We start from the raw sequence: 15339 nt of genomic DNA on the forward strand, positions 1-15339 counted from the left end.
ACTCAAACTCATTCCATATAGTAACCCCAAGACCTACCTCTCCCACCCCGCCTGGATCTACCCAATCAGTGGGTACACTTACAGCTGCATCTGTTGAGGAATGGGCATAATGCAGCTGCGCGGGTGATAGTGGGAGCCACACGTTGCTCCCATGTAACACCTCTCCTGCGCAGTCTGCACTGGCTACCTGTAGTCTTTCGGGTGCACATCAAGGTGTTGGTGACTACCTTTAAAGCGCTCCATGGCTTAGGGCCAGGGTACTTACGGGACTGCCTGCTGTTACCGAATACCTCCCACTGACCTGTACGCTCGCACAGAGAGGACTCCTTAGGGTGCCGTCCGCCAAGCAATGTTGGCTGGCGGCCCCCAGGGGGAGGGCCTTCTCTGTGGGGGCTCCCACCCTTTGGAATGAACTTCCCCCTGGACTCCGGCAACTGCCAGACCTTCGGACTTTCCGCCGCGAGCTGAAGACCTATTTGTTTGTTCGCGCCGGACTGGCATAGGATTTTAATAGGATTTTAATTAGTTTTAATGTTTTAATATTTTATAATTCGGGGTTTTATTTTTAATGTTTTAATTCGGCCATTTGTATAATAAGTTTTTTAATTATGGTTTTATGTGTACATTGCTGTTGTTTTATTATGGCTGTAAACTGCCCTGAGTCCTTCGGGAGAAGGGCAGTATAAAAATTTAATAAATAAATAAATAAATAAATAAAACTTTACAGGAATTTATCTATGAGATGTAGAGGCTCCATAACTCAAAGCGACTCTGAGGGGCTTTCATTAAAAAGTAACAGTAGAAACATAAGTCCAGCAGCTTAGAATGAAACCTATGTTTGGGTCTGAGGAACTCCCTAAATATCCAGCTTTGCAGAAGGATCAGCAATCCCTTTAAATTTTCCAACTTGGAGGACGTCTTCAAATATTGCATGGAATTCTTCATGACAAATCATGAATTGTTTTTTATGTGGTTTGGGATTTTCCATCCAATGTGTTAAAAGCTAATGTCTGCATGAGTTTAGAGGTCATGCATTTCGTCTTGGAAAAGAAGCTTACTCTTTAGTGTTCAGGTTGCTGGATCTGCTTAACCTCTTTATTAGTTTTCCTCCAGTGCACTCCCAGTCAATCCCAAAGGTGTTTTTTCAAGAAGCAACTGGACTTCCTTTTTAGAATAGAACAGAATAGAGCTGGAAGGGACCTTGGAGGTCTTCCAGTCCACCCCTCTGCTCAAGCAGGAGAACCTACACCATTTCAGGCAAGTGACTGTCCAATTTCTTCTTAAAATCCTCCAGTGATGAAGCACCCACAATTTCTGAAGGCAAGCTGTTCCATTAGTTAATTGTCCTCACTGTTAGGAAATTTCTCCTTAATTCCAGGTCACTCTTTGGTTAGTTTCCAACCATTGTTTCTTGTCCTGCCCTCTGGTGCTTTGTAGTAAATATCTTCTTTGAAGACATTTTGTTTCTCATCCAAGAAGCTTCTTCAGCTCTGGCTGAATGGTGGATAGCTGAAGTCAGAGCTGAAGAAGCTTCTTTGATGGGAAGTGAAATATCTTCAAAGAAAAAAAAATGAGAAAGTCCAGTTGCCTCTTGAAAAAGCACCCTTGGGACAACCATGACCTGGATGACCAAGAATCTCCATTGACACTCAAAGTCAATCCCTATATTCAGGCCAAAACAAGGACTCATGTTACTCTCACCAGCTCCACTCCAAAAAAAGCCAAAAGCTTGATGAGATTTATTTATTAAATATTGGGAAATCTTAAAGTATTAAGTGGCCAGAAAGAGATAAAAAAGCAGCAAGGCAGTGGAAGAGAGAGGAACAGAGAGACATGGACACTGGACAAGAATGTACGGTGTTTACACATCTATATATCAAGAGGCACAATATTTTCTAATGCTTCTAGCAACGATACGGAAGCTGATTATAATGAGCAGGTTTCTATGGGTTGAGAAATCTAAAGGATTGTTACTCCTGCAAAGCTGTGCATTTTGGAAGCTCACCAGACAAAACACAGGTTTCATTCCGCTGGACTAATAGCTCTGGTCTTACTTTTTAATGAAATCTGCCCAAAGTTGGCTCAAATCAGTCAGCCTCAACATCCAATAAACAAATCCCTATAAATTTACCCCCATTCTCATTCCTCGACAGATGGGAATATAAACACCTTGATGATTGGGACCAGTGGTGGGTTTCTACCGGTTTGCCCTGGTTCAGGCGGACTGGTAGTGGTCATCATGGATGCTCTGCTCATGTGCAGAAGGTTCTGCACATGTGCAGAAGCGTCACATGTGAGCAAAGCGAGCGAGCGCATGCGCACACTCCCAGTTCTGAACCGGTAGCGAAGATAAGTGGAACCCACTACTGATTGGGACCAATCCTCACCCTTTAGGATAGGATGCCTAAGGAAGGTGTGAGATAAGCCATCCTAGCTAAAACATACCATATGTTATATGATTAAAATAAACTAAAAACCCTGCAAAATAAACAATGTAATCTTATGCTTTGAACTTCTCACTTTTGAAATTGTATCTTAATTAAAATCTTGGACTGAGAACCAAATTCCCTGAAGTAGAAGTTGCTCAGAACCTCTCCCTGCATATAAGGTTGGCTGCAGGGAGCACGAAATACCATCTCTAACTTGATTTCTTCATAATGAATAGATAGTTTTTTCTGCATTCCTCAGTTATTAAGTAAACATTTGATTATGTTGGTTATATATAGTTAATCTATTAGACACTGTGTTTATTTCTTATTTTCTCTCTGTGTGTGTCGGTGTGTGTGACTCTACTATTAGAGTCTATTTTTAAAAAAATTAGATCTTTATCTGATCAGAATAAACTGACATCAATGCCTGTGCCCATCTGTACATATGTAGCACAATGTTTTCTCCCTGATTTGGTTTCTAAAAATTGCAGTTTGTCTCACTAATTTTCAGAATGGAAGTTGTTTCTTTCCTGAAGGATATAAGACAATGAATTTTGCATTGTAAAAAATAATTACACTATATTTGAATAGAATCAGATAGCATGATTTAAGGAAGCCATGAAAGAAGCAATGAAAAAAAATCAGCTGAGCGAAGAATCAGAAACTCAAATGGAGCTTTCTGACTTTAAAAGACCATCTTTTGTCTGCTTGCGGTTGTGAACACCTGCAGGTATGTAATTCTTGATTTCTGAAGAGACAATTGTTCCTGGAAAGCAGATATTTTATAAAAGTTCATTCTGCAACCATTCATAAAATTGTATTTGAAAATAACTTTCAGGCAGACAATTATAATTACAAAATGAAACATCTATAATTTGATCTATGTTTACAGACAGACAGACAGACAGACAGACAGACAGACAGATAGATAGATAGATGATAGATAGATAGACATACAGAAAGAAAGAAACATAGATAGATAGATAGATAGATAGATAGATAGATAGAAACATAGAAACATAGAAAGATAGATAGATAGATAGATAGATAGATAGATAGATAGATAGATAGATAGATAGATAGATAGATAGATAGATAGATAGATATAGAGCTTTAGAGATAGATATACAGATACATAGATTTATTAGTAAAAATAAAATAATAATATTATTGTTATATATTGTATGTAAAAATATTATATATTATAATAATATAACACTAACAATAGTATTCTTTCTACTGTATATCCAGGTATTCATAACACAGTAAATGACACTTGGGCTTGCTCTTGTATTTCATCTTTCTACCTTTGTGTGTGATTGTGTGTGTGCATGTGTGCGTGTGTGCATGTGCGTGAGTTAAACTCTCATTTTAACAGCATGCCTTACAATGCAGATGGTCCTTTGCTTGAGTAGGAAAAAAACAAACTGTTTCCTCATCCTGATAAACGAATCCTTATTTTTTCATTGTTCAACAATATTGTCCTCCTTTATCAGAGATGCAAAACTAAAGCTTCTCATTAATCTTTAATTATTTTGACAGGAGTTGGATAAAGAGAATAGTCTGCCTCCTGCATAGAGAAAGGATATATTTTGTGTATATATTCCGAGCATTGCAGATTTTTTGTTTGGGACCTGTGACTGCTTATACAGGCTCTTTCTTGTACAGCACATTATGGTAGCATTCAAGAATCTTTTCTTTTGTGCTTACTATTATTTTTCTGGCTTTTAAAAACTCAGAACTGTGCAGGAAGCTAGACCAGGATGAAAGAGATAGGCAACAGATGCTTTCAGGGTGAGGGTAGGGAGACAGAAGAGCAAAAGAGAAAGAATACCCAGATTAGGTTTCTGTTTCCTCCAGGATTTTGAGTGGGTCAATTGCCCTCGGTCCACCCACTCACAATATTTTTTGTTGTGGGGAAAATTAACCCTCCTGAGGTAGGATAGAAATCTAAGAAATCAACCAATCAATCAATCCCCAAGCTTTCATCTAAAATTCAGATAATCCTTGACCATGATATCAGCTGGGCTTTGTGGATTTTATAATTCACATTTTGGCAAGACTGACATGCATTTCCACCCCAATTCTATCCTAATGGCAAAACAATTTCTATTTTAATTTTAATTTTGTTATTTGTTAGTAAATATTTATATTCTGTCATCTATCTATCTATCTATCTATCTATCTATCTATCTATCTATCTATCTATCTATCTATCTACCTATCTATCTATCTATCATCTATCCATTTATATTTCTCTATCTACCAATCATACATACAAATCAATTTGAACTAATTTGAGATTTAAGATTTGAAAATTCAATTACAACTTAAGATTTGCAGGTATGGTTACAGAATTGAATTGGATTGGTTGGATTCAAATATAATACTCTTAGAAATGTGTATGTGTATGTGCATATGTGAAAACACAAGACCCTAAGTTCTCGTCCCATTTTAGGCATAAAGTAGCTGAATGAACCTTGGGCTGGTCACTTTTTCTCAGCCCTGGGAAGAAGGAGGCAAGGAAAACCACTGAAATTTACCCAGAAATTATGCCCGGACAAATCCCAAGCCCATTTGTCTAGCCAGTTGCCAGGGGTCAACAAGGAAACACCCCAAAAAATGTTTAAAATATGCTTCAAAGAAATAATCTGCAATAATTTTTCTGCTTTTATTATTTATAAGTAACCCAAGGCAGCGAACATGCGTAATACTCCTCTTATTTTTCATGCAAAAATAATCCTGTGAGTTGGGCTGGGTTGGGAGACAATGATTTTGCTTACATTTATTGTTTTTGGCTACAAATGCTAACAATTTAATTAGAAGGAGAGCAGAGAGGCAAGGCAAATGGTCTCAATTAGTTGCGTCTCTGTGGACATCAGACCTGAGTCTACTAGTGGTCATGCTGTGGAGCAAAGCAACTCCACCACTCAGCTGAGATTCCTGTTACAGATGTGCATCCTTCTTGTGCACACACTGGTGTAAGAGCAAATTTACTCTTGGCCACTCATGCAATGGACTTTCTCACCCAGTATCAGACATGACAGGGACAGACATATATGGAAGCAACATGGAGAGGTTTCTTGGTTTTATTTTTTAGTAGTGCATGAAGAAGATGAAAGGGAATAAAGCTCGGTGGAAAGAGAAAAGGTCAGACAGATTGGACAGACTGATAGCATATTCCAGGTTGGACAATATATGGAGAAAGAAAGAAAGAAAGAAAGAAAGAAAGAAAGAAAGAAAGAAAGAAAGAAAGAAAGAAAGAAAGAAAGAAAGAAAGAAAGAAAGATGCAGATGGCTACCGTGCCATGTGAGAAAGAGCAAACCAGGAATAAATTCAGGAAGACAATCAAGCTTTGAAGATAACTGAATTCAAAACTTCAATATTTTGGACACCCCTCAAATATAGTTTTATTCATATTTAAATTTATGAATTGATCTATGGATGGATGGATGGATGGATGGAGATAGATGATATAAAGATAGATAGATAGAGACAGAGAGAGAGACACACAGAATAACATATCAAAATGATACTTTTCAATGCTGCCTTACAAAATTCATAAAAATTGTAATTTGTTAACAAATTAAAGTTGTGCAACACCTGGCACCAAAACGCCCCTTGAAACATAATCCCAAACATAATAGCAGAATTCAATTTTTCAAAGCAACTGTGTTTGGGAGGTGGAATTAAAGATGCTTGGAAGAATTACAAATAAGTGCTGCTTTCACACTTTCGCACATTCTAAAGTACCATTTTAGAAGCAAATCCGAAGCAAACAATACATAATTTGTTAACAGAATGAAAACAATGCAATGAAGTGTGACTCAGCCTTCCACAGTCTGTCAGGTTTCATACTGGGATGCTTCACAATTCTGGAAATCTAATCTCAACATAAGTGACAGGTAGTGAATTGCACAAGGCTGACATACCCTAATGAAGACTTGTGCACATTCTTATGCATTTTCTCATATAGCTGGTCCTCCTGGACATTAGTAATAATCTTATCCGAGGCGGCCCATGATATACTGTTTCTTCAGTTAAAAACAAAATGAGGAGGGGTGAAAAAGAAAAATATCTGCTAATAATTGTGGATGTCAACAGATTTATGACAAAAATTCTCCCAAATTATTTTTGCATCTTTAGATAAAAGCTTGGAAATGAAGGAGGTATGAGAGAGGAGAACATAACTTCATGGAGAGAATTTCTTCTGGTTGGTCTCCTCCATCAATGGTCCCCCACGCTGTTCCTTTGGGTGCTTCTCTTCATGTTTCTGATTGCTCTGATGGGAAACAGCCTCCTTATTTTTCTGATTAAAACAGACTCTGGACTTCAGACCCCCATGTACTTCTTTCTTAGCCAATTAGCTTTCATGGACCTCTGTCAAGTTCTCTCCATTGTTCCACAAGTATTGGTCAGCTTTCTAACTAAGAGGTATACCATTTCACTCTATGGATGTGTTGTCCAGATTTCTGTAATTTTGATTTTGGCAGGAGCAGAATGCCTCATCCTGGCAACCATGTCTTATGACAGATATGTAGCCATCTGCAAACCTTTGCAATATCCCATCCTCATGAGGAGAAGCGTCTGTTATATGATGTCAGTGGCGGCCTGGTTTTGGTCTACTGTCCAGGCTCTCACTTGCTCTCTTTATGTATTGCCCCTTCCCTACTGCAAATCCAATGTGATTAACCATTACATGTGCGATTATCCAGCTCTTATCCAGCTGTCTTGCTCAGATAATTCTGCTTTTGAAAGAACAACTTATGCTGGAAATTTCATGGTACTTCTTATCCCCCTCTCACTTATCCTTACTTCCTATGTTGCCATCCTCATCCAAGTTGTAAAGGTACAATCTTCTGAAAGGAGCCACAAAGCCCTAGGAACATGCATGTCTCATTTGTGTGTAGTTGGGATCTATTATGTAACTGCTATTGTAACATACATGAAACCTGCAAACTCTTATTCACCACAGGAAGCCATGATTAATACACTGTTCTTTACTGCATTGCCTGCCATGGCAAACCCCTTTATATATAGCCTGAGGAATCAGGATGTCTTGGAAGCTCTGAGAAAAACCTTCCGAAAACACAGCTTGCATGACTGACTAGATAATAAAAACATACCAGTAACAGTGAGTGTTTTATGTTTGAAATCTGGGCATCTGCTCCAATAGAAGTACAATTATTGATATTTGACAGCATTGGATGTCTCTTTTTAATTACTGTTATTTTACTGATGGAAAAGTGAACTAGATTCCAAAGACTGCATAAAGGAGTTTGAGTCTAAAATATTAAATCCTCTAATCTACTTAAGTTATTAGCATACCTAGGGAAAGTGACATTTACTTTAAGGATCTCAATTGCAGTAGGTTGCATGATGATGTACAGATATTGTACAGAATTATTATTTGAGGGTTTTTTATAATGAAAAATGTTTCTTTCGTGGTGTAGAATAGAGGATGAATTTCTTAAGAGTTTAAACATTCACATCTATTCTGATGCCATTATGCTATATATTAAAAGTGTCCCACAAGGCCACTCTGTTAAGGATTGCCCTTCCGTATTGTTTCCAGAACCTCTGGAAAGTTCCAAGCAAGAACAATCAATAAGTGGAACAACTTGCCTGCAGAAGCTGTAAATGCTCCAACACTGGAAACTTTTAAGAAAATGTTGGATAGCCATTTGTCTGAAATGGTGTAGGGTTTCCTGCCTCAGCAGGGGGTTGGACTAGAAGACCTCCAAGGTCCCTTCCAACTCTGTTATTATATTATATAAGAATATAGAATAACAGCGTTGGAAGGGATCTTGGAAGTCTTCTAGTCAAGACAGGAAACCCTGCACCACTTCAGACAAATGGTTATCCAACATCTTCTTAAAAATTTCCAGTTTTGGAGCATTAACTTTTGCAGGCAAGTTGTTCCACTTATTAATTGTTCTAACTATCAAGAAATTTCTCCTTAGTTCTAAGTTGTTTCTCTCCTTGATTAGTTTCCAGAGAAACTAATCACTAAGAACGGAGTCCTAAAATTAACTGGGCTTTGTGGAAAGAGTTCATCATATTGGTTCCCTTTGTTGCAAACCTTTCCCCATTTGAAGTCAGGAGCAGCTCAATTTTTAGATCTTCTGGCTCATTTCTGAAACAAATAAGTCTCCGACTTCTCTTTAATACCATTTTGCATTACAAAAAAGGATCAACTGTAAGCTATGGGTCACCCAGGCTGAAAAGTCCTGCTTTGGAAAATCGGAAGGATTTGTTTCTTGAAAAGGAGGGGGACTAGCGCAAAAGGGCTTGTTCCAGTGGTGAAATTCCATTTTTTTTTACTACTGATTCTGTGGGCGAGGCTTGGTGGGCGTGGCAGTGGAACGATACTGCAAAATCTCCATTTCCACCCCACTCCAGGGAAAGGATACTGCAAAATCTCCATTCTCTCCCCAATCCTGAGGGAAGGATATTGCAAAATCTCCACTCCCACCACACTCTGGGGCCAGCCAGAGATGGTATTTGCCAGTTCTCCGAACTACTCAAAATTTCCACTACCGGTTCTCTGGAACCTGTCAGAACATGCAGGATTTTACCCCTGGCTTGTTTATGATCTGTGCCTTTTGCTACATAGTCGTGTACTTTCTTGCCCAGTGTCCATGTCCCTCTCCCCCCACCCCGATATTTTGCCTGCTTTTTACCTTTTTTCGCCACGTAATAATTTAATAATTATTTTTAATAAATGAACATCATCAAGCCATGTTTTTTGCTAATGGAACTGTGGAGAGTGGCATGTGTGCGATGATAAAATATGAACTTTTGCACATGAAGGAAAAAATAATAATGGTAAGGATGATGTAGCACAGGTAGTACTCAACTTATTATCACAGTTGGGAATGGAACTTCACTCACTGACATGGTCGTTGTGAGCTACGTTCAATTTTATGATTATTATTTTTTTTGCTGCAGAATGGGGTGGGGGGAAGCTTCTCCCATTGATTTTGCTTGATGGAAGTTTTCCCTGGGAAGGTCAGAAATGGCTGTCATGTTACCTTGGGATGCTGCAACCTTTGTAAATACATGTCAGTTGCCAAGCACTCAAATTCTGATTATGTGATCATTGAGACACCACAGCATTTCTAAGTGTGAGGAAGTGTTAACACCTTTCCTTACCTAGAGGTCATAAGAAAGAGAGAATCGTATTTTGGACCACACATTAGGCAAACAACCTGTTGGGATCCTTGTATTAAAACAACAAATTTCATGTACTGCCAACATTTAAAAATCTGAATTTATTTGAATAAAATAATTCAATTGAGATTTGTATGTATATTATAAAATGTTTTATAGATGGCACTTAGATCCTAAGAAATTATCGTGTATGTACCCAGATATGCAAGCAAAATGTTGGAGATGTAATTGTGATGATGCTACATATTTTCATATTTGGTGGACTTGTAAGGATATAAAGGCCTTTTGGATAAAAATTTGGTGGATTTTACAAAATGTTTTGAAAAAGAAGATAAAGTTCCTGCAGCAATTTTTTTTGTTGGGAATTATTACGGACTGTACAGTAATTGAGACTAAATTGATTTTAAATCTAATAACAGCAGCAAGATTACTAATAGGACAATACTGGAAAAAAGAAGAAGTACCTACAATAGAAGAATGGATATTGAAAGTTGCCAATTTGGCTGAGATGGTGAAGATATCAGTCTTTTTGAAAGATAATACGCAAGAAAGATACCTAAAGGAATGGAAAAAATGGATTGACTATATTCAAAGTAGATATCAGACTAAGAGTTATCAGACTGTTTTTGAATGATTATGATGTATTATTTTTGTTTGTTTTCGGGGGAAGTTAGGAATTGATGATTGTAGGGGTATAATTAAGTTGGGACGAAAATTTTTTAGCATATGTTTGTTTTATCTTTAACTATACCTTGTGCTCGTTCCGGGAAGTTGGGGGAGGGGGTTGTGAAGGAGGGGAGGGAGGTGGGGGGAAAGGGGGAAAAAAAATTTTGTAAAACTTTTTGAATAAAAAAAAAAGAGAGAGATTTGTATGTATATATGCCTCTCTCTCTCTGTCTCTCTTTCTCTCTCTCTGTGTGTGTGTGTGTATATACACATACCAGTGGTGGGTTGCCCCCGGTTTGCACCGGTTCTATAGAACCGGTAGTAAAACCGGCGGGAGGCTCCACCCACTGACCTGAACGTCATCACGCGCAGGCATGATGCAAACCGGTTGTAAAGGTAAGTAGAACCCACCCATGACACATACACACACACACACACACACACACACACACATATATACACATGTATACACATATATACATATAAACATATATACACACATACAGACAGAGAGATAGCGAGAGAGCGAGAGAAGTCTGATAGGGATAAATTATAGGGATGATACAAAAATCTGATCTTCATTCTTCGTTTTATTCTTTTTATTTAGTTTGTTTCTTTTATTCCATTTTACATATGGCCTTACTAACATTCTGTTTTTTATATTCTGTATGTTGATATTGGCTAATTAACAATAAAGTTACTAAGAAGACATACTTATTTATTATTCACATTTTTATACCGCCCTTCTCCGAAGACTTGCATAGTTTCTGTTCTATCTGTACCATAGACTAGAGTTTTTCAGGATTCTGCAAAAAAATTTCACTAAGGGGAAAAAAGTTCCCTCAAATATATCATCATTTTTTCTATCATCAGAACTTTCGCCTAATTTACTTCTGGGATTCTGGGAATGTTATTGCTTTTGAAACTTATAAATTCTGAGGGCTGAATAAATTAAAAACCCTCATCTCTACATTCACTGAGTATTATGCTCATTACAAATACTTAATTCTTTGTGATTTATGTTCTTAACATAATGATAGGTCATAGTCATTTATGCAGCCTGAAGAAATCACTGTTTGCTGAATCACCACAGTAAGGCTATCCAGTTGTTCAGGGTTATTCTACAAGGCGAGATAAGAAAGAAGGAAGGGAATGGCATAACAAGGAAACAGATTTCAGTTGAACATCAGCAAAAAAAATCCTAATACTGAAAGCTGTCTAAGAATGAAAGAGGTTTTGTGTTGAAGAAATGTGAACGAAATCAGGATAGATCTCCGTTGGGGATGCACCAGTTGGACCAGACAAACTTTACATCTTCTTCCAATTCTTCCATCTCTTCCACTCTATGACTTCATGGATTAAATACACTTCTGGTTTATAGACATACTGTCAGTATTATGAGTGCAAAAGCATACATATCTAAATTCTAGGGATCTGACTGAAAGTGGCAGGGCTTTTATTCTGCTTTTACATTCCCTCACTTCCCACACAAGATGAATTAACCCTACTTTATTATAAAGGCACATTAACACAATTTATTTATTTTATTTATTTATTTTGTCACAACATCATACAAAAAGATTATATAGTATATATACATATACACATATATACACATATACAGACAGAGAGAGAGCGAGAGAGCGAGAGAAGTCTGATAGGGATAAATTATAGGGATGATACAAAAATCTGATTTGCATTCTTCGTTTTATTCTTTTTATTTAGTTTGTTTCTTTTATTCCATTTTACATATGGCCTTACTAACATTCTGTTTTTTATATTCTGTATGTTGATATTGGCTAATTAACAATAAAGTTACTAAGAAGACATACTTATTTATTATTCACATTTTTATACCGCCCTTCTCCGTAGACTTGCATAGTTTCTGTTCTATCTGTACCATAGACTAGAGTTTTCAGATTCTGCAAAAAATTTCACTAAGGGGAAAAAAGTTCCCTCAAATATATCATCATTTTTTTCTATCATCAGAACTTTCGCCTAATTTACTTCTGGGATTCTGGGAATGTTATTGCTTTTGAAACTTATAAATTCTGAGGGCTGAATAAATTAAAAACCCTCATCTCTACATTCACTGAGTATTATGCTCATTACAAATACTTAATTCTTTGTGATTTATGTTCTTAACATAATGATAGGTCATAGTCATTTATGCAGCCTGAAGAAATCACTGTTTGCTGAATCACCACAGTAAGGCTATCCAGTTGTTCAGGGTTATTCTACAAGGCGAGATAAGAAAGAAGGAAGGGAACGGCATAACAAGGAAACAGATTTCAGTTGAACATCAGCAAAAAAAATCCTAATACTGAAAGCTGTCTAAGAATGAAAGAGGTTTTGTGTTGAAGAAATGTGAACGAAATCAGGATAGATCTCCGTTGGGGATGCACCAGTTGGACCAGACAAACTTTACATCTTCTTCCAATTCTTCCATCTCTTCCACTCTATGACTTCATGGATTAAATACACTTCTGGTTTATAGACATACTGTCAGTATTATGAGTGCAAAAGCATACATATCTAAATTCTAGGGATCTGACTGAAAGTGGCAGGGCTTTTATTCTGCTTTTACATTCCCTCACTTCCCACACAAGATGAATTAACCCTACTTTATTATAAAGGCACATTAACACAATTTATTTATTTTATTTATTTATTTTGTCACAACATCATACAAAAAGATTATATAGTATATACACATATAAACATATATATACATATACAGACAGAGATAGCGAGAGAGCGAGAGAAGTCTGATAGGGATAAATTATAGGGATGATACAAAAATCTGATCTTCATTCTTCGTTTTATTCTTTTTATTTAGTTTGTTTCTTTTATTCCATTTTACATATGGCCTTACTAACATTCTGTTTTTTATATTCTGTATGTTGATATTGGCTAATTAGCAATAAAGTTACTAAGAAGACATACTTATTTATTATTCACATTTTTATACCGCCCTTCTCCGAAGACTTGCATAGTTTCTGTTCTATCTGTACCATAGACTAGAGTTTTTCAGGATTCTGCAAAAAAATTCCACTAAGGGGAAAAAAGTTCCCTCAAATATATCATCATTTTTTTCTATCATCAGAACTTTCGCCTAATTTACTTCTGGGATTCTGGGAATGTTATTATTGCTTTTGAAACTTACAAATTCTGAGGGCTGAATAAATTAAAAACCCTCATCTCTACATTCACTGATATTATGCTCATTACAAATACTTAATTCTTTGTGATTTATGTTCTTAACATAATGATAGGTCATAGTCATTTATGCAGCCTGAAGAAATCACTGTTTGCTGAATCACCACAGTAACAAGCAACCTAAAAGAAATAAAGCACATCACAGTTTAAGATGTCATATGGGGGACAATTGCACAAAGGGCTATCCAGTTGTTCAGGGTTATTCTACAAGGCGAGATAAGAAAGAAGGAAGGGAATGGCATAACAAGGAAACAGATTTCAGTTGAACATCAGCAAAAAAAAATCCTAATACTGAAAGCTGTCTAAGAATGAAAGAGGTTTTGTGTTGAAGAAATGTGAACAAAATCAGGATAGATCTCTGTTGGGGATGCACCAGTTGGACCAGACAAACTTTACATCTTCTTCCAATTCTTCCATCTCTTCCACTCTATGACTTCATGGATTAAATACACTTCTGGTTTATAGACATACTGTCAGTATTATGAGTGCAAAAGCATACATATCTAAATTCTAGGGATCTGACTGAAAGAGGCAGGGCTTTTATTCTGCTTTTACATTCCCTCACTTCCCACACAAGATGAATTAACCCTACTTTATTATAAAGGCACATTAACACAATCTTGTCAAATCTGAAAGTATGGAGTTCCCACTGTCACTTTTAACTGCTTGATCCATTAAGGCAGATCTTCCCTGACCATTAAGCCACTGAGGACTCCTGCCTCTCTTGTCTCTTCCCCTCATTCCCCAAGGTCATTCACATATTCTATTACACAACGAGATGTCCTTCAAGTATTGGGACAGCAATTCGCAAAATCTCCAGAAGAGGAGAATGCCATCTAGTCAGCCTTTAGCAGTGGTGGGATTCGTTTTACTACCGGTTCTGTGGGCATGGCTTGGTGGGCGTGGCATGGCTTGGTGGGCATGGCAGAAGGATGCTGTAATGTCTCCATTCCCTCCCCACTCCGGGGGAAGGTTACTGCAAAATCCCCATTTCCTTCCGATCAGAGAATAGATGGGGGTGGGGCCACTCAGAGGTGGTATTTACTGGTTCTCTGAACTACTCAAAATTTAGGCTACCAGTTCTCTAGAACTGGTCAGAATCTGCTGAAACCCACCTCTGGCTTTTAGTATCAATAGGGACCCAAAGGATTCTGATTGTTGATACTTCAGATACTGAAGCTGAAGCTCAAACATTTTGGCCACCACATGAGAAGAGAGGACTCATTAGAAAAGACCCTGATGTTGGGAAAGATTGAAGGCCAAAGGAAAAGTGGATGGCAGAGGATGAGATGGCTAGATTCCAGCACTGGAAGTTTTTAAAAAGATATTGGATAACCATTTGTCTGAAGTGGTGTAGGGTTTCCTGCCTATGCGGAGGGTTGGACTAGAAGACCTCCAAGGTCCCTCCCTGTTATTCTGTTATGTGCATGATGGATAAATCTGTTCTAATTAAGTCTTAGACTACAAAGTCTATTGATTTCTACTTTAATAGAATAGAAGACAATAGAAATTGATTGTGTTCAGTGTCTTTAGGAATAATTTAGACAACATGATAACTTTGACTGTCCTATTGGTAGAAATGACACCTTACTTAGTCCTCAACACATTATTATTATTATTATTATACGACTTCTCATAGAAAAACTCAAATAATTCTGTACAATATTTCTACATTGCCAAGCACCTATTACAATTCAGATGTTTAAAGTAAAAATAATTTTTTCAAGATATATTAATGATTCCATAAGTAGATGAGAGGATATAGCATTCTAGACTCCTGCTCCATAATGCAGTCTTTGAATTCATATGTCCCCTTTCCATCAATTAAATCAGAGCAATAAAAAAGAGATG

The 15339-nt window shown here is 37.2% G+C and overlaps 1 protein-coding gene across 1 annotated transcript; it reads left to right on the plus strand.

Annotated features, from left to right (window-relative positions):
* The first annotated feature begins 6949 nt into the window (after window positions 1-6949).
* On the plus strand, window positions 6950-7537 carry LOC131190408 (olfactory receptor 2Z1-like). The gene has a single exon (XM_058167729.1). It carries the CDS (start codon window positions 6950-6952, stop codon window positions 7535-7537), a length of 588 nt encoding a protein of 195 aa, XP_058023712.1.
* The last annotated feature ends 7802 nt before the right edge of the window (window positions 7538-15339 follow it).

The sequence above is a fragment of the Ahaetulla prasina genome, chromosome 2, assembly GCF_028640845.1.
Source record: "Ahaetulla prasina isolate Xishuangbanna chromosome 2, ASM2864084v1, whole genome shotgun sequence".
NCBI classification, from domain to species: Eukaryota; Metazoa; Chordata; class Lepidosauria; order Squamata; family Colubridae; genus Ahaetulla; species Ahaetulla prasina.

Excerpts from the sequence above, each read along its gene's own strand:
- LOC131190408 (XM_058167729.1), top strand. The coding sequence starts at position 6,950 with ATGTCTTATGACAGATATGTAGCCATCTGCAAACCTTTGCAATATCCC.